Source organism: Castor canadensis, chromosome 17 (genome assembly GCF_047511655.1).
Source record: "Castor canadensis chromosome 17, mCasCan1.hap1v2, whole genome shotgun sequence".
Taxonomy (NCBI): domain Eukaryota; kingdom Metazoa; phylum Chordata; class Mammalia; order Rodentia; family Castoridae; genus Castor; species Castor canadensis.
In genome coordinates, this window is record NC_133402.1 from 21,444,521 (window position 1) to 21,464,487 (window position 19,967).

Genomic DNA, 19,967 nt, shown 5'->3' on the forward strand with positions numbered 1-19,967 from the left:
TTGTTGTGGACAGAGTCCACGTTCAAGGATTGAGGCTGGCAGTAGAAAGATGAAAGTCATGAGGCCCCCACGTTGCATTGTTGCCCTCAGGAGTTCCAGGCTTTGAGTTTGTCTTCACCCACTCATTGAGCCCCTCATTCACTTAGAGTCTAGTGACTTACCTAAGCTCCAAACAGTGTAAGCACCCTTTCTCACCCCTTGTCAGGCATCATAAGGAGCTTCTACCTTCACTTTCATTCTCTTCTTTCTCCTAAAAGGAGCAAGAAAAATCAGAAAAAGTGTCCAAGAGAGTCAGTGCGGTGGAGGAGGTGCGGAGCCATGTGAAGGTGCTGCAGGAGATGCTGAGCACTTATCGCAGGCCGGGCCAGGCTCCACCAGATCAGGAGGCCCTGCAGGTAACTCACAGGGACTGGAGGCCATGCCTCTCAGTGAAGTGTGTGTGATGCAGTTGGGCCTGTGTGAATTCAGGAAGCGTCACAGTTAGGTAGTAAATGTGGCTCCTGCTCCCTGAATCTCCTCGTGGCCTTTCCTCTCCTCCCTGTCCTTCTACCCCTAAGCAGCTACTGACTAACTTTCTGTTCTTGTGTAAATGGAATAATACAGTGTGTCTTAATTTTTTTCTGACTTTTGTAACTTTGGCATTATTATTTGGGCTTTATTCACATTATTGTATGTGTCAATAGTTTTATTTCTTTTTCTTTTTTCTTTTTGGTGCAGTGCTGAGATTCGAAACCAGGGTCTTGCACATGTTAGGCAGACACTCTGCCTCTGAGCTATATCCCTGCCTAGTTTATTCTGTTTATTACTGAGAACTAGTCTGTCATGTGGGTGTACTGTACTCCATAATATGTATGTCTGTCATCTGTTGATGCATGTTTAAGTTGTTTTTTTGCTTTGGGTGATTATAAATTAAGCTGTAATAAGCAATTGTGTACAGAGCTGGAGGTGTGGCTCAAGCTGTAAAGCACCTACCTAGCAAGTGCAAAGCCCTGACTCCAAACCCCAGTACCGCCAAAAAAATAGAAAAAAAAGAAAAGCAGTAGTATACAGAATTTTTGTGAACATACTTCATTTCTCTTGGGAAAATGCCTAGGTATGAGATTCCTGGGTCATGTTCTCATCATAGAGTTAACTTTTTAAGACCCCAACAAACCATTTTCCTAAGAGCCTGCACCATATTACATTACTAACAGTGCTGTATAGCTTACATGTCCTGACATCAGTGTCCACTACTAGGGCTTGAACTCAGGGCCTTGCACTTGCTAGGTAGGCGCTTTAACACTTGAGCCATGCCCCAGCCCTTTTTGCTTTATTTTTCATGTAGGGGCTCTCCCTTTTTGCCTAGGGCCAGCCTTGAGCCATGCTCCTTCTACCTTCTCTTCCAGAGTAGCTAGGATCACAAATGGGCCACCATGCCCATCTTGTTTGTTGAGATGGGATCTCACTTAACTTTTTGCCCAAGTTGGCCTTTTAATTGCAGTCTTCCCAGTCTCTGCCTCCAGCAGAGATTATATGGGATTATATGCATGAGCCACCACAACCAGTGATAGCACCATTATTCAGATAATTAATGTATCATAAAAGTAGCCACCACCATTGTCTGATTTTTTTAACATTTTAATCACCAATAAATGCAACCTTACATTTGTACAACCTTTTGTATAACGTAAGTTTAATTCTCCTTGGTATGTACCTAGTAGTGGAATGGCTAGGTCATACAGTGACTCTATTTTAACGTTGGGAGGAACTGCCAAACTGTTTTCCAAAATAACTGCACCATTTTACAGTTCCACTAGCAGCTTGCAAAGGGTTCTAGTTCTCCACATCCTCCCAACATATATTACAATCTTTTTTTTAATTACAGCTATGCTAGGTGTAAAGTGTATCTCATTGTGGTTTTATGTTTCCCTGGTGGCTTATGTTGAGCAGCCTTCCATGTGTTTCTTGGCCACTTAGATATCTTCTTTGGAGAAATGTCCATTCAGATCTTTTGCCCATCTTTGAATCGGGTTGTCTTCACTTTTGAATTCTTTAGAAGGGTTCTTTGTATATTCTGAATACAAATTTTTACCCACCCTGAGTTGTCTTTCTACTAACTTCATAGCTTTTTTTTTTTTTTTTTTGCAGTATTGGGGCCTTACACTTGCTAGCATGTTTTTGAAGCACTAAGTATTTTAATTTTAATGAAGTTTATTTTTTTTTTTCTCGTGATGCTAGTGCCTTGTCCCAGAAACCAGCAGCTGGCACAATCAGGTGGTGGTAGGGCACTGAAGGTTTTATGAGGCTGCTGTACTCCTGGTCTCTCTTAAGCTCTGCAGCTCCCCCTGCAGATTAATCAGTGCGTTCCAGCTTTGGTTTCTCTGCACAGGAGAGAAGGCCTTCACCTAGCTCCTTTGTTTGGTTGTCCTTCCTTTTCACAAGATTGGCAGAAATGAAGTCTTTACTAATTCCAAATTTCCTGAGGGAAAAATCTGTGACCAGATTGGTTCACATATCTGTCCTGGCTCCATCAACCCTGACTGGGATTGGACAGAGTGAGGGAGAAACTTAACATGGACCTTCCTCTGGGTGGTGGGAACACGACCTGAAGTTTGCTGGGTTCCAGCCAGGCAGACACTCCAGGGCCCATGTCCTCCCATGGTAAGGGAGGACAGCTGTTGCCACCCAGCAGAGGAAGAGGAAGGAGGCCTGGCAGGTCAGGTTAGTTGGTGGAGCTCTTTTGAGGAAGGAAAGCATGAGCTGCACTTCCCCCGCAGCAGTAGGAAGAGGTGAAGCTGTGTGGAGCACTTTCCTGGCATGAGGAAGATGGGGCTTCCCAGGTGTCACTGAGTGGGGTGGGTTAGTGCAAGGAGTGTCTTGTAAAGGGACTGAGGCATCAGACATCAGTTGATGGGAAGTTCCCACATGAGTAGTAAAGCAGGAGAGTTCATCGCATTGTTAAAGCTGTTCTAGCCTAGGGCTGGAGAGAGGGGCCTAAGGAAGGGATGACACTATGCTCTGGAGATGATGGGGTCTTTTCCTGAAGACCCTTTGTCACCTTGTTTTATTTTAAAATATCATGCACACATAGCCCAAACCTTTTCTGAAACTGTCATGTTGCTTCAGACCTGTAGTCACAAATCTAGTGCAGTCCGAGGTGGCCTCATGTTGCTCCCTACTGCCGCATGCTTGAACAGAGGCACTGGCCCTTGTACTGGGGCCCAGGCGTGTATGGGAACCAAGCTTTGTCTTCCCAGGTCGTGTATGAAAGGTGCGAGAAGCTCCGGCCCACCCTGTTCCGGCTAGCAAGTGACACCACCGATGATGATGACGCACTCGGTAACAATGCTGTTTCCCCAAGTGCAGAATAGCTGTGGTCTTTCCTGCTTTGCCGCTGGAGGGCTAGGAACAAACAGTAGGGGTTTGGGTCTGTGGTGATTGGCCTAGGTTGAGTTAGAACTGACTTTCAGAAGAATCCGGGCTTGAGTAAGAAAGCAGCAGCAGATTCAAAATCCTAGAAAGTTGTGGACATCCCCTAGAGATGAGGTGTGAGGCCAGTTTCAGGTCTAAGAAACACTGCAAGCCACTCCACCCCATCTTTTTATTTTTTTCTTGCATGAAAACAAGGTCTCTGAATCTCAAGTTCTTTGAATCTCAGTTTGCTGTTTGTATCCTCCCACAGGGATGTTGAATGTTTTTCTGTTACTGGTGTTTCTTACCATTACCACTTAGGTCAGGGCTGTATCAGATTCAGCTAGAGTTGGGAGAATGAGAATACGTTGTAGTTGACATGGTGGCACAAACCTGTAACCCCAGCACTTGGGAGGCAGAGGCAAGAGGATCTTGAATTCGAGGCCAGCCTGGGCTGTATAGGAGTCTCTACCTCAAAAAAAAAAAAAAAGAACAACAAAGAAAAAATACCAAAACAAAAAGCCAGTGGCTCACGCATATAATCCTAACTACTCAGGAGGCAGAGATCAGGAGGATCACAGTTTGAAGCCAGCCTGGGCAAATAGTTCATGAGACTTTTATCTCGAAAAAACCCATAACAGGAAAGGGTTGGTGGAGTGGCTCAAGGTGTAGGCTCTGAGTTCAAATCCCAGTACTGGAAACAAAACAAAAACAAAAAACCCCAAACCCAGAATACCTGACAGATGGTACCAGGTTGTCTGTCTGTGATGTTGCTAGTGTTTAATCCATCATCTTCTTAGCAATTGCCGTGCGCTCAAAGGTACTCAAATCTTACGTTTGCAAACGAGATGCCACATCAGTTCATTTGCTGCTGAGCTCCACCCCAGCTGGCAGCTTGCTGTCTCCTCCTAGCCAGAATATTCAAGGGAAACAAGTAGCAGGCTGCTACCAAAAAATCTTCAGTGCTTTGGCATGTGGGTGTTGCTGATCCGGCTCCTCCAGGAGAGTTTGGTTTGCCCATCTCCTCCAGGAGAGTTTGGTTTGCAGGCACACCACACCATTAGATGCTCATGCCTTTGTGGAATCCAGTGTGTATTTTATACTTACCGCACATTTCAACTTTGATGCCAAGTTTCCTTGGAAATACTGGATCCGTACTTAAAATTTTATAAAATTTATAGACTGAAAAGCTGATTCATATACCAAGTTTTTCTCTTAATACTTAAAAGCTTTTCAATAACTGAATCCATTACTGAGAAATCTTTAAATTTTTAGATATTTGCATCCACTTTGACAAAATAGCTTTTTGCATTTTTTTTTTTTTTAAATCAGGGTCTCATGTAGTCTAGGCTGTCCTCGAACTCACGATCTTCCCATGTCAGCCTCCTGAGTGCTGCGATCAGGTTTTAATTTTAGACTAAGGTCAAAAGTTTTTGTTCCTCACTGAAAGAGCCCATATTCAAGTGCTCACTGTCACCATCATGGTGAACAGTGCAGACATGGTGAAGAATTTGTTTTGTCTGTTGGGACTTGAGAGTATTAGGGCTGCTGGTTGAGTGATGAGGTCTGATGGGGCCTGATCACATGATGGGGCTTGGATGTGCAGAACTTAGTGGAGTCATGTGAAGGCTGCTTGTGGAATGGCTGTGAAAGAACTGAGGTGGTTAATGGCTAAGCGGGTGGCTCTGATTTTTCTCCTTCTTCAGCGGAGATTCTCCAGGCAAATGACCTCCTCACCCAGGGAGTTCTGCTGTACAAACAGGTGATGGAAGGCCGTGTCACCTTTGGGAACACAGTGACCAGCTCAGTGGGAGATATTCCTGTCTCCAGAGGTATGTGCTTAGAGCCACTTCCTGCCTTCTGACTTGGGCAGCCTGCAAGTCCCAGAGAAGAAATGGTGGTGTGGGTTGTGGCACAGAAGTGAGACGTTGTCTCCTTTCTTGTGGATTGGGTTTCAAGTAACCGGTCTCTGTCTGTCTGCTGTGATGCACCTACTGCCTAGACCCCAGCGGTGGTTGCGCACTCAGGCAGGTGCTTGTGCTGTTCCTGGGTTTCAAATCCCCCATGAGTGCATACTTAACAGAAGCTGGGGACCAAAGAAAGAAAGAGTCTTTCTCAGTGCTTCAGCGCCAGAGTATTTCCCTAGCAGGTGCAAGGCCCTGGGTTCAATCCCCAGGATAAAAAAATAAATTAAATTGTATATTCTTTGGTCTCTGGCTTGGACTTTTGAACTTTCTGGGTCAAGACTGCTTGGACTCCTGTAATCCTAGCTTTGAGAGGTGGAGGTAAGAAGATTGCAGTCTGAGGCTGGTTCTGAGCAAAAGCACAAGACACTATCTGAAAAATAAGTAAAGGAAAAAAAGCTATGGGTGTGGTTCAAATGGTAGAGCACTTTCCTAGCAAGTGTAAGTCCCTGAGTTCAAATCCCAGTATTGCAAAAAGAAAAAGGGAAAAAAACTGCTTGGAGGTAGGCCTAGTATCTGTGTTTATGAAGCACTGTTGGTGATTCTGCTCAGGAGTGGTCAGAAACTTTTAAAAGCCTCTGAGCTGGAGAAGAGGCCTGAGTCCACTGTCCAGGCTGTAGGGCCTTGGGAGGAGGACTCTGATCCAGGTGGGCAGGTGGTCCTCTGGTCCAGACACCAGTTGAGGCTGTGTCAGAACACCCAGCTGAGGTGGAAAGTGGGGGTATAATGTCTTCTGATCAGGAGAAGGTGGAGGACACTGGTAGGATTGAAGCAAAGCCTTTGCTCTCACATCTGACTAGGTCTCCTAACCTCATCCATTTTCTAGTCTTTCAGAATCCCACGGGTTGCATGAAGAACTGTCCCCTGATTGACTTGGAGGTGAATGGTGGATCGGGGCAGCCTGGGCTTGTGGCACCATCTTTGCTTCATCAGGACTTGGCAGCCTTAGGTGAGGCGTTTAGGAGGAGCAGACACCAAATGGTCCTGAGTAGGGAGACAAGAGCTAGGCTCTTTTAAGTGACTGGTGTACCAGGCAGCTCAGAAAAGCACATTGTGTGTTAGTGTCAGATTTGCCAGGTTTTGCCAGGTGGAGGTGCATCTCTTTCTGTTCATTTCTTTCAGGGATCAGTGATGCTCCTGTTATGAGCAAGGTAAGGAGGCTCTTCCTAGGGGCAAGAGAAGAGGGAGGGTCTCTCAAACCTTCCTGCCTGGAGTGGGGGTGACTCTCAGATACCTTGGAATCCAGAGATCACCTGGTGGACTTGGAGGTCCAGAGCTCTTCCTCATCCATTTTAGCTGGCTCAGACCCCCAGAGGGCAGCATCTTTTTCCTCTCCCTGTCCTCATTGGACGAAACTTCTGCTTCCTGAAAATCTGCCCAGAGGTTCTCTGTTGTGCCCTTTCTGTCTCTGCTCCTGGACATGTCCTAACCCTGGGCCACAGCAGCGTTGGCTGGGTCAGGCAGGCAGAACCATGGTGCTCTCACAGCAAACGGGCCTTCACACCCCAGCCTTATTTTAGCATTTCTGCTTCACAGGTTGCCAGTCAGAATTGCTGTAATAAAAAGAATCACACTGCCGGTGCCCTGCCAAGTGGCAGCATTCACAGCCCTCCTGCAGACCGGAACCTGTTGGATTTCCTCTCCCCACAGCCATCCCCCAGGACCCTGTGAGTCTTCTGGGTTAGGGAAGCAGCAGAGCCCAGCTGTGCATGCTTGGCCAGGACATCCTAAAGGGCTTTTAAGGATTAGCAGACAGTAGACAGTGGTGATGGTTTTGATGCTTATCTGTTTAACCTGGTTGCCATGTAATTTGAAGTTTAGCAAGACTTGATCACTATAGAGCTCCTAAACACCACTCCCTAAAACAGTGCTGAATGTTCCTTCTCTGCTTTTTGTGTACATGTAGCAATGCATTATTGAGGTTTACTTTTATGCCAGTGAGGTCATGCTTTATGAACTGTACTCCAACATGACTTTTTTATGGCACATTCTGTCTTTGAGACATTGCCATATCGGTTTATATGTTTTTACCTCACTTTCTTTATTAGCTACATTATAATTCACTGTGGGTGTCTTGTGGGTATTGTGTAGTTGTGTGTGTGTATTTTTCCCTTCCTCATCTTGTTCTTCAGAAAGCTCAATCACACATTCCTGAAATTCTCTATAGCGTGTGCTAGTCTGATGTTTTTTGTTTCTTTGTAGGAATTATGTTCCTCAGAAAAGTATCCCCAAGGAAGTGCCACCAGGCACCAAGTCCTCTCCAGGCTGGTCTTGGGAGGCTGGCCCCCTGGCTCCTTCCCCAGCTTCACAGAACACTCCTCTGGCTCAAGTGTTTGTCCCTTTGGAGTCTGTGAAGCCAAGTAAGTGCAGCTGTATCGTTTCTTCTTTCTCCACTACACTCTGGCTTTCCCCCTCTACATATAGTAGGGGTGGCCCTTCAACATGGGAAGATGAGTGATGAGTTTGCCTGAGGGCAGAGGGTAAGAAGCGATTTTAATGTCTTCTAGCTAAAAGCCTCTGTGTCTTAGGATTGTCACTGTGAAAGACACTGGCAGGCAGAATTTAACGGGGGCTGAAGTCTACTTACGGACATGATGTCCATTTGGAATTCAAGTAGGAATGTTTCACCTGGCCTGCAGTCGCTGAGAAAACGTAGAATTCAAGAGAGAGGAAGGATTTGGCTAGTGATACTTCTTCCTAGGGATCCTCATTAAATTAGAGAAGTGGGTGTTCGCCTGTTACAGAGAGAAGGAAACAAAAGGCCCAGCCAGTTAAGGTGACAGTCTGTGGTCAGTGCAGCCGGAAACCGCCTCCTTACGTGGAGGTGGGTGTGGGGAAGTTAGTGTGCAGAGGATCCTGAAACCAGACAGGAGTGTAGACATAGTTCATAAGTAGCAGGTGCTCTTTACACATTTTTTTTTTTTTTTTTGGAGAGAGTAAAGATTTATTAGGATAGCATTAAAAGGCCCACACATTTGCTTGATTAAATTTTGATTGAAAAAATCATGCATGTTCAGGGCTGAAGGAGTGGCTCAAGTGGTAGAGCGCCTGCCTAGCAAAGAGTGAGACCCCAAAAAAAGGACTGGTGGAGTGGCTTGAGGTGTAGGCCTTGAGTTCAAGCCCCAGTACTGACAAAAAGAAAAAAAAAAAAATGCTTGTTCAAGGTTAATTACAGTTTTAGTTATTACACCAGTTGTATGAAATGTTTATATTTGGGAAAGGGGGTGATAGAAGTGTGGAAATTCTTTGTTAATTTTGTAACTTTTTTAAGCCTGAAATAATTATAAAGCAAAGTTTAAAACCAAAAGGTTACAAGCAAAAACATGTTCAATGTAGGGTTTTTTTCTTTCTTTCTTTCTTTCTTTTTTTTTTTTGTGGTACTGGGGCTTGAACTCAAGGCCTATACACCTTGAGCCACTCCACCAGCCCTTTTTTGTGATGGGTTTTTTCTAGATAGGGTCTCACGAACTATTTACCTGGGCTGGCTTCAAACCGCAGTCCTCCTGATCTCTGCTTCCTGGGTAGCTGGGATTACAGGAGTGAGCCACTGGACCCTGACCCGACTCAGCGTAGAGTTTTGTTCTTTTTTCTTCAAGGACTGGAGATTGAATCCAGGGCCTTGCACACTCTACACAGCTGTCCACCCCTTGAGCCACGCCCCAGCCTGGTCTTTACATTGTTTTAGATGTGGTTTTACTTAACCATTTTATGTGTATGTGTGCGGTACTGGGGCTTGAACTCTTCTTCACACTTGCTGGGAAGGCACACTACCACTTGAGTCTCTCTGCCAGTTCTTTGTTTTTGTTTTTTGAGCAGTCTTACTATGTAAGATCCTCCTGCCGCAGCCACCCAAGTGCTGGAATTATAGGTGTACACCATCATGCTCAGCTTAAAGACTTGGTTTTTAATCACTCATATATTATTAAATACTTGTGTCATGATTCATAGATTTAATCCTTTTCACAAGGATAATTTGTTTCTGTTTGTTTGCTGTTAAAAACAGTGACATAATCAACATCTTGGATACTCTTTATACTTTCCTGATTTTGAGGCTATTTTTTTTTTCCCTTTAGTTTAGGCTACATTGTTGGGGGTTTTGTTGTTGGTGGTTTTGCTTTTTTAGTGGTACTGGGGTTTGAACTTAGGGCCTCACACTTGCTAGGCAGACACGCTTGCATTTGAGCCATGGTTCTAGTAGGCTGTATTCTTAGAAGTAGTGAACTGCTGGGGTAGACATTTAAAATTTTGATCTGCATTTCCAATTTCCTCGGAAGGCTACCCTTTCCTGATACTCTCACCATACCTGATTGGTACTTCCAGTCTTTTAAATCCCTGGCACTTTCATAAACTGTACTTTTATAATGTGCTTTTTTTTTTTTTTTTTTTTTTTTTGGTGAGACTGAGGTTTGAACTCAGGGCTTCACACTTAACAAAGCAGGTGCTCTACTACTTAAGCCACATGTTAGTCCATTTTGCTCTGGTGGTCTTTGGAGATGGGGTCTCTCAAGCTGTTTGCCTGGGTTGGCTTCAAACTGAGATTAGCCTATCTCAGCTTCCTAGGTAACTAGGATTACAGGCATTAGCCACTGGTACCCGGCCACATAATTTTTTTAACTGATGTTTGGCAGAAGATCAGGATTTATAATTTTTTTTTTTGGTGGTGGTGGTACTGAAGTTTGACCTCGTGGCCTTTCATTCACTAGGCAGGTGCTCTACCACTTGAGATCTGCCCAACACCCTTTTTGCTTTAGTTATTTTTGAGATGTGGCCTTGCATTTTTGCCTGGACTGGCTCAAATAAAATAAACTTATTTGTACTGTTTATTTCTGGGTGGAATAAAGGATGTTGTTTAATTTCATTGTTTGAAATAAAATTCTTTCATATTCTGTGTTTTTTAGCGTTCATGCAATATTGTCACCATAATCCTAGCTTCCTCAAAAAAGCCTGGTAGTGCTAGGTGCTGGTGGCTCACACCTGTAATCCTAGCTACTCCAGAGGCAGAGATCAGGAGGATTGAGGTTCAAAGCCAGCCCAGACAACAAAAGCAAGACTTTATCTCAAAAATACCCAACACACACACACACTCACACATGTATACATACACACACACTCTCACATACACACATACAAACACACACACACACACACACACACACACACACACACACAGGACTGATGGAGTGGTTCAAGTGGTAGAGTGCCTGCCTAGCAAGTGTGAGGCCCTGAGTTCAAACCCCAGTACCACAAAAAATAAAATAAATAAAAGCCTGGTAGTGTGGGTAGGATGGTTTTTGGTGGGGAAGTCAGCTTAAGAGAGGTTCTTGGATAGCACTGGTGATAATGTCCACTTGGCACTCAAGCCTCACTCTCTTGGGAGTTTGTAGTCCTGCTAACCCTGTTGCTTGGGTCCTTCTCTGCCAGGTAGCCTGCCTCCTATTATCGTGTATGACCGGAATGGCTTCAGAATTCTGCTCCACTTCTCTCAGACGGGAGCCCCTGGCCACCCAGAGGTGCAGGTGCTACTCTTGACCATGATGAGCACTGCTGCCCAGCCTGTCTGGGACATTATGTTTCAAGTGGCTGTGCCAAAGGTGAGTCTTCTGCTACTGGCCAGCTTCTTTGAAGTTTTTAGTAATGGTGATCATTTCTGAGCACCAAAATTCTTTCCTGGGACATAATTTGCTAGGTGTAAGAGGCAGAATCTTTATTCAGACTAGTTGGATTTTGGGAGGTTATTGGGTCACTTAATTGGGGATTCTTGAATATCTGACTTCAGATATGAGTTAATCCAGGAGGTTTTTAAATGATTCCTTAAGAATCTCTTTCCATGTCTTGACTACACATTCCTCTTTGGGACTGTTCTCAGACAGTCTCTTTACAGAGCAGGGATCATATGGATTATATGATCCTTTACCTTTTTTAGTCACAGAAATTCAAAGCCAGACATGGTGGTACATGCCTATAGTCCCAGCTACTCAGAAGGCTGAAGCATGAGGATTGCCTGAACCCAAGAGTTCAGGGCCAGCCTGGGCAACAGTAGCAAGACCCCATCTCTTTAAAAAGTGAAACAGAAACTCACCTGGCATGAGCTGTGCATATAGACTACTAAGAAAGGGCTCTGATTGGTCTTGTTTATGCTGCTTGCTTACCGTAGGCCACTAACTTGTGTCTTAGGACACGCACTCCGGAGGGAGTTGGCCAATTTGGCTTAATGTGTTCAGCCTTTCAGAGGAAGCTGGGCCCTGCTGATGAGCAGCCAGACCACAGTCACGGGGAAGGGCAGATCCTGAAGGGCAAAGATCCAAGACAGAAGTAAAGACACGCATTCTGTAAGGCTCGTGGTAGTCTTGTGGAGTGTGTTATGGATGGTTTTCTAAAAACCAAAGGCTGGAAGATAGATATTTTGTCCAAGGTCACGTAACTAGTAAGAGACAGTGTGAGAATTCAGCCCAAGACAGGCCCTAGCTTTTTATGTGGCCTGTCAGATGCAAAGGTTGACCACATGTTGGGGTGTTGTGTGTGGGGGAGGAAAGGCCGTTTGGACTCCTTCATGTATTAGTGGGACTGTTTGCGAGGGCTCCCATGGGTGCACTGAGGTGTTCCGCCATCAGAGAAACCCGCTTCTTCTCTGAGGGGTGGTGTGGAGTCTTAACTTCTGTCAGCCTGTGCTCCCTCCAGAAGTGGGAGCTTGGTGGTGATGAGTTACATGTCGAGTTCCCTCTGGTAGTCAATGCGAGTGAAGCTGCAGCCTGCATCCAGCTCCAAGCTCCCTGCATTCAGCCCATTGGTACCTCCAGCTGTGATATCTCAGATGCTGCTGCTCGACAATCCACACAAAGTACGTCTCGTGTCTTTGGTAACAGGCAAGGGGACCCCTGTACTGTAGGGAGAAGAGAAACACATTGAGGCTTGGCTCTTAAGTTGATCTGGGATGAGGGTGGAACAGCTCTTGCTGGAATTTGTCTTTGGGGTGTGTTAGAAGGTGTGTGATGGCAGTAGCTGGGAACCAAGGGAGGGAAATATAAATGTCTGACTTCTGGAGTCCTCTAAAAGCAGCAGCCTGTCTTCCTGATGCAGCCATGTGGACAGCTCCTAGGACCTACACCTGGCTCCCCTAATGAGCATAGCCTCACAGAGGCGAGCTCAGCATGTCTCTGTCACACAGTAACTTGAAGCCCTCATAGGAGATTGGCAGAGGGCTGTTCATGGTAGACTCGTGGAGGTGAAGGCATGTACTCAACTGGCTCTGTGTGGTTCCCTCTAGTTTAACATCTTGTATCTCTTACATCGCAGGAGCCTATCCGGTTACGGTATAAACTGACGTTCAACCAAGGTGGACAGCCTTTCAGCGAAGTGGGAGAAGTGAAAGACTTTCCGGACCTGGCTGTCTTGGGGGCAGCCTAACTTCACAGACAGACCCTTTGAGTTCAATTTAGGCCAATGTTCCTTTCGCTGTTAGTCAGGACTAATCACAGTGATTTAGTGCAGAGTGCCAAGAGTTCTTCTGACGCTGGGCTCTCAATGCCAACCTCTACCTGTTCTGCAGATGCTGTGTGTGTCTGTGTGTGTGTGTGTTGTCGGGGGTGGGGGGGAGGGCAATGTGGGAGTGCCGAAGCATTTTTGATGACCATCTCTGCCACATCCTATCTGCCTCTGCACGTTGGTGGACACTGATGTCCCTGCCTCAGGTTGGAGGTTTTCTAAGCCAAAGTTTTTTTCATGTATTGTTATCTTTTCACTCATCCACTCTGTGCCTTGTCAGTCTTTGAAAGTCGTGTTTGCTCCCAGGCTGCTGTTCTCAGGGACCTTCCAAGGGACCTGGTTGGTCTTGGGGTAGAGAGGGTCCTCTGGGCACTCTCTTTCAAGGAAGACCTTGTCTCCATCTTCATGAGGGAATGCTACTTGCCTGTGTTCAGAAAGATGTGAATGGAACACTTGCTGCACTGTCCAGGCGAGGGGCTGCTGTGAGACCAGAAGACTACACTCAGCAGTGTCATGTCCTTCACCACGTGCCTTAGGATCACCCTTAGATGCCCCTCTGAGGAGAGGGAGAGCCGAGGCCAGCCTTGCGCGGGCCTCTGGCTTGTGGGTTGCGCAGCCTGTCCGGGCCCTTACTCAGGACTCCATGTCCATCCTCATCCTTTCTCTACAGGTGTCCCCTCTGTGCTCTTTGACTGTGACCCCATGGTAGTCATTGTAAATCTCAGCTGGCAATCAACCCTTGCCTGTTGACCTCACAATTAAAGATGGAGAGCTGTGGTGCGGATAGATAGGAAAAGCGCTTAGCAATGATTTAGGTGGGGACTAGATACAGGACATCATTGAATAAATACGGTGTAGCAAATCTGCTTTGTGTAGTGTTGAGTGAGTAGGAGATGCAGAGCCAATTGCATTTAGAGGTGACAGGCTGAGAGAAGCTGTCCTTTGTTGGAAGAGCAGAGCCCTGAAGATCTGAAGAAAGCTGTAGAGGAGAGCCAGGTATCTGTTACCTTATAATCTGAAGGGGAAACTCAGGTTTATAATTCGCTTATTCATAAGTGAGCACCTACTGCGTGCTGTGCATGCTAATGTACATGTGTTTAACAGGTCCTGCTCAGTGGTAGAAGGAAGCTGAGCCTGGCTGGGATGGGCTGGTGGAGGGCTGTGAGGTTCCAGCAGCCAGCTGTCTGGGTGGATTCTACCTCAAACTTGCAAGGCTGTTAGGAGCTCTTACTTGTGAGATCTGGCACTCTTTCATTCTGGTCTTCTGATTTGTACATGAAGTTGGAACTATGCCCGCATTAATTGGTGGGAATGGGAGCTGTAATGATTATCAAGGCATGCTAATTTGTAAGCAAGTGTGAAAATTCATAAAACAGATAAATAATGGGGTGACTTCTTCATTTTTCATTAATCCTGTAAGACTAACTTTAGCCCCAAGTTACTTTGATGCTTAAGTGTTCTGCATAGCTCTTTTGGGCTCTGTAGCTGTCCCATAAAGTCTTTAAGTGTTAGCCACCATAACAGTGCCTACCCAAGAAGATCTTCTGTGAAAATGCATGAGTGAGATGTACACATGAAGAGGTGGGCTTTTTAACCTGTATTGTAAGGTGAACTCCTGTACATGCTGGAATGTCATTGTTTTCCAAAAGAAATTAGTATTCTGCTACGTGGAGTTGGTCAGAATAAGGCTGAGAGGAGACAAGGAAGGTACGTGGCTGTCATGAAAGTGTCCCTGATTTTTGTCACAACTGCCTTCTGATCACCAAATTCAGAGACCACGTAGAGCCCAACCCTTATCCCTTCTTCCATAATAACCCTGAGCCAGGCACTGTTGTAGGTACTGCGGACATCGTCGTGATGAAAGCTCCTGCCTTCCTGGATCTTCTGGTCATCTGGAGAAATGAGATCATGATGTGTCAGCTAGAGACTTGGCACAGGAGGCCAGTGTTCTCCCCTGAACGCTCTGGGATTCTCTTCACCTTTGTTTTTTCTCCTCCTTCCAAGAGGTTTTGCTCTGTAGCCCAGGCTGGTCTTGAGCTCAAGATCCCCCCCTGCATCTGCCTCCTGAGTGCAGGGATTACAGGTGCTCACCACTATGCTTAGCTTGGCTTTACTGACCTATTTCTGTCCCTTAAATGTGCCCTGTTCCCTCCTGCCTAATTGTTACACTGAGCCTGGCAATCAAGCTGTCAAGCAGCTAGCTAGGTCCTGGCCTCCATCTCAAGCCTTGCCTCTTGCTGATGCCATATAGTTCAGGCACTTAGTGGGTGTCTTTTTCCGGAGGCTCCACTATTGCTTCAAACTCAGAATTCTTAGAAACTACCCCCCTTCCTTGTTTCCATACTTACTTGAAATCACCTGAGGTGTGGTGGATCCTCATTCCTGCTCCATCTAAATCCACTTAGAATTCTGCCTCATGTCTGTTGTCTTAAGTACCATCTTGTGTTGTCTCCACATTGACTTGACTTCTTCATGAGCTTGGGATTTTGGGGGGTGGCAGGGAGGGGGCAGTGCAGTAGCCTGCCTCCCAATTCTGATCTCTGCTTCACAACCAGAATTCTCTAGCCAATCTAAGCATTAGCTTCTAAAAAAATCTGGCTGGTTTCCAAAGCCTAAGTGGCTATGGGATTAGATTGAGATTGCTTGCATTGGCATTCAGTGTCCCTACTCATCTGGTGTCACCTGCTGAGGATGGAGCTTACTTTCTGGAGCCATGCTAAAGCCCTTTCAGGTTCTGGTAGTGCCATGTTTTTCCCTATTCTTTGACTACCTGTGCAGTTCATTCCTTTTCCTGTATGTCTTCACAACATGACATGACTAAAATCCCACATTAGGCTGGGGATGGATAGATGGAGTTCAGTGTTAGAACACTGAGATGCTAGTTCAGTCCCCAGAACTGAAAACAATAGCCAAAAAACCCACCTTCCCTGGGCCAGTGGCTCATGCCTGCAATCCTAGCTACTTGGGAGGCTGAGATCAGAAGGCTAGCCTGGGCAAATAGTTCATTTGTGAGACCCCTATCTCTAAAAAGTAACCACAGCAAAATGGATTGGAGGTGTGGCTCAAGTGATGGAGTGCCTGCTTTGTAAGAATGAAGCTCTGTGTTCAAACCCCAGCCTCATGGGAAAAAAAAAATTCAGAATGCTTGCTATGTACTTGTTTTTTTTTTTTTCCTTAAAAGTATAGCCTGTTGTTTTCACCTAGAGTGAGGTACAAACATGTAGGACACAGCAGGAAGTGTCCTCAGGTGAGCCAGGCTCTGAGGTATCTAAGGTTCATTAAAGTTTCATTTTAACTAATGAAAATTCAGGCTGCTTGTTCCCTTTCCCTAGTGCACTGTCAGTTATACCATGTTCATTCTGAGAAAGCTTGTGTTCTAGGAAGTAGGAATATTCTTTTATTCTTGAGAAGAATACGTGTCTCATTCCACTGACAACTTTACAAGTTGAGATAACAGTTAGGAAGGCTTCTAAATTTGGAGGCCAGAAGCCCTAGCAGTTGGAAATAACTGTCAATCCTTGGCTGTAATTTTGTTGTTCATTGCCTCTAGCTAGCCATGTGACCCAGATCAAGAATTTAATCTTTCAGAGTCCTGCATTGTAGCCTTTTTTTTTTTTTTTTTTTCAAGTACTGGGGCTTGAACTCAGGGCCTACACCCTTTTTTTTTTTGGTGATGGGTTTTTTTCGAGATAGGGTCTCACAAACTATTTGCCCAGGCTGACTTTGAACCACAATCCTTGTGCTCTTTGCCTCCCGGGTAGGTAAGATTACAGGTGTGAGCCACTGGCACCAGGCTCCATTGTAACCTTAAATAATAATTATCTTCCACTTCAGTTCTCAGGACTACCCCCTTCCCCCCCCAAAAAGGAATGTCTTCTAGAATTGTTTGGAAAATTGAGGGAGTTCATATTTATAAAGTGATCGCCACACCACATGGCACTTGTAAGGTATTTGCTATGCCTGTGCACCTAGCTTCCAGTACATGGACAGGCAAGACCCATACTATTGACAATCTACCTTGTAAAGTACTTTGAATTTTGGTCAGGTTCATATTAGTGCAAAGTGTAAATGTCAACAATAGAAAAGTAACAATTGCAGTAACTGGAAACTACTCCTAACTGTATTCATTACCAAATTCTAGCCATTTTGAATTTATGCTCTAGTCAAAAGTTGATAACCACAAAGAATGATTTAGAAAGAATAGACACATTCCTCTGCAAACATTTACCCAGCAGATTTTTACACAAAGATGACACATTCTGAAATGGGTAACCTGACACCAAAGGCCAAAACAGGTAGTACAAAGGTGATTTTTATACCTTTTGTTTGTTGACTGATTTATTTTTATTTTTTTTTTAGGCTGGGGCCTTGCTGTGGAGGCCAGGCTGGCCTTGAACTTCCATCATGTCCAATTTCTGTGCTTCCTTTTAAATGCGTAGGCAAAAGAGCAAAATGTAAAGCCTGACATTGAAGCCAACAGTATAGTGAAAGAACACCCAAACATTTTAATAGCTCAGAAATATTTGATCACCTTGGTAGATGTGGAAATAGCAACTTACCACATTTCTAATAAAGTTAGACACCCAGCACCATACTTAATAATGAAATAATACAGTGGCCTAAACACAATGGTCTGTATTGTGTGAAAGAAAGGTAGAATCAGTGTAGAACTATTACAAAGTCATCAGGGACCTAGGCTGCAGCCAGCCCTTCAGTCACCCAAAGACAGGCTCTTCACAGTCCTGTTTGAATATGGTGGCTTTAGCTCCAGACACTGGCACCTGCATTGTTAGTCACGGAAGAAAAGGTAGGGGGGAGGAGGAGAGGAAAGATGTCAGCATTCTTTTAAAAGCTTCCTGGAGTCCCATGTGACATTTACAGGCACATCTTGGCCTGTTATATGGCCACGCCTAGGTAAACAGGAGACCAAGAAAGTTACATTTGTACACAGTGCCATGCACGTAAGATTGGGGTTTGGTTTCTAAGGAAGGAAAGACATTACAGTAGTAAACTCCAACCTACCGTAAGACACAGCACCCACTAGGGAACAACGCTGTCCCTGAGCTGCTAGTAAATGAAAACAAAATTTATCCCCAGGTTTTGCTCAGACCCAGGACCTCACACATAGGGAGTGAGTGCTCTACCACTGAGCAACACCCAGCAGTGGTCATTGTTGGGTCATAGAATTCCACATTAGTTTCCTTTAAATTTATCTGCATTTTCTAAAACGTCTAGACTGAGCTGGGTGCTGGTGGTTCATGCCTGTAATCATAGCTACTCGGGAGGCAAAGGTTTGCAGTTCAAAGCCAGCCCAGGTAAACAATTCACAAGATCCTATCTCAAAAAAAAAAAAAATACCTTAAGTCACAAAAAATGGCTGCTGGAGTGGCTCAAGGTGTAGGCCCTGAGTTCAAGCCCCAGTATCAAAAAAAAATTTTTTTTTTCTAGACAAAACCTTAGCTTTTATGGATGGTGTCAATTTTTTTGGGGGGGGGTCCTGGGAATCAAACTCAGGGCCTTGCACAAGTGTGCTTCTACTAAATCCCAGCTCTTCAATTTTTTTTCTTTTTGGGAGGAGTGGTGATACTGGGTTTTGAACTCAGGGCTACACACTTGCTGGGCAGGAACTCTGCCCTTTGAGCCCCACCACCAGCTCTTTGCTCTGGTTGTTTTGGAGATAGGGGCTTGTTTTTGCCTTACTGAACCTGAACTGTGATCCTCCCTATTTATTCTTCTCTAGTTAGCTGGGATGACAGGTGTGTGCCACCACACCAAGTTTTTTCTGTTGGAACAGCCTTGCAAACTTTTTGCCCAAGCTGACTTTGAACTGTGATCCTCCTGTTTTGTGTTTCCTCATGCAACTGGAGTGACAAGTGCACCACAATGCCCAGCTTCTGGTTGAGATGGGGTTTCTCTAACTTTTTGCTTGGGCTGGCCTCAAACCACGACCCTCACGATCTCAATATCTTGAATAGCTAGGGTTACAGGTGTGAGCCACCAGTGTTCAGCTTCAGTGTTAGTTTCTTTTAAATAGAATTCTCTTTCCAGCGTCATGCTATGACTCAAGATGGGAAGTAGAGTCTCTGCCATTATGTCCTGATTCCAGTAGGGTTTGCGGGATCCCTAAAGTCCCATGGGAAAGTTCTTGTATCAAAATGGCCAGAATTGTAAAGTGGATGTACATAGACAACTTTACAGCATCTGTCTACCACACCTTGATGCTGTTCTGTCCTGCAATTTTCTGACACTGCTCCAGTTTTCTTTTTCTCTAGTTTCCCAAAGATTGAGATTTACCTGAAGGTTTTGTGTTGAGCATCTTCCCTACTCAATAACCTCCCCAACGTACCAGTATGGCCCTACTCGCTCTAATCAGAACCTTTGGTTATATCTACCGATCTTTTGGGTTAAACCAATTTCCTTAACGTTCAAGTTTCTGCACAGTAAAGCCTCATCCAAACTCAGCCACACCTAAGCCTGTTCCTAAGATAGAAATGAGCTGGTCTTAGTGGCACATGCCTGGAATTCTAGCCTGAGGCAGGAAGATCTCAAGTTTGAGGCCAGCCTAGGCTACTTAGAGCCTGTCTCTAAAATAAAATAGAAGCTGAGATTGTGCCTCAAGTGGTAAAGCAATTGCCTAGCAAATGTGAGGCCCTAAATTCAATCCCTAGTATCAAAGAAAAAAAGATGAATAGATAATACCTGTCTTAAAAGATTGTGAGGATTAAAAGGAAGTGAGAAATTCGGGAGTGTGGCTCAAGAGGTGGACCACCTGCCTAGTAAGTGTAAAACCCAAATTCAGTCCCCAGTACAGAACAACAACTCGGTATAAAACAAGTTTGCGCCGTAAGTGTCTGAACCATATAGTTTTCATTACTCACCCTCGTGGATGGATGGATTGTGTGCTGTAGCTAATATACACTCTTCACTGACCTGCGACTCAGCCTAGCAGAAGTGGACACGGCTTTGACACCCCTTAGGTCTGAGGAGGAAGCCCTGTCTCTTCTGCAAGCAAACCTGGTTTGTTCCAGTGATGCAGACAATCAGCTGCAACTTGATTCCAGACACTGAGCGTTTGCTCAGATCTGCATGTATTTTCAGCCATTTTCTTCTGAGTTCCTGAGCTCTGCTTTT

General features: G+C 45.1%; 1 protein-coding gene across 4 annotated transcripts in view; it reads left to right on the forward strand.

Moving 5' to 3' along the window:
- The window catches only part of Gga2 (golgi associated, gamma adaptin ear containing, ARF binding protein 2), a 28,028-nt gene extending 13,806 nt beyond the window's left edge, over positions 1 to 14,222 (forward strand). For 3 of the 4 annotated variants that reach the window (XM_074059695.1, XM_020184446.2, XM_074059697.1), the window contains exons 8-17: positions 258 to 395; positions 3,237 to 3,318; positions 5,097 to 5,222; positions 6,181 to 6,303; positions 6,477 to 6,505; positions 6,891 to 7,021; positions 7,557 to 7,714; positions 10,776 to 10,945; positions 12,082 to 12,192; positions 12,648 to 14,222. In XM_074059695.1, the coding sequence (XP_073915796.1) occupies positions 258 to 395; positions 3,237 to 3,318; positions 5,097 to 5,222; positions 6,181 to 6,303; positions 6,477 to 6,505; positions 6,891 to 7,021; positions 7,557 to 7,714; positions 10,776 to 10,945; positions 12,082 to 12,192; positions 12,648 to 12,758 (1,179 nt within the window). In that variant the 3' untranslated portion in view covers positions 12,759 to 14,222. Of the gene's footprint in view, positions 1 to 257; positions 396 to 3,236; positions 3,319 to 5,096; positions 5,223 to 6,180; positions 6,304 to 6,476; positions 6,506 to 6,890; positions 7,022 to 7,556; positions 7,715 to 10,775; positions 10,946 to 12,032; positions 12,193 to 12,647 lie in introns of all 4 variants that reach the window. The other variant, XM_074059696.1, reaches the window with a different exon arrangement.
- The last annotated feature ends 5,745 nt before the right edge of the window (positions 14,223 to 19,967 follow it).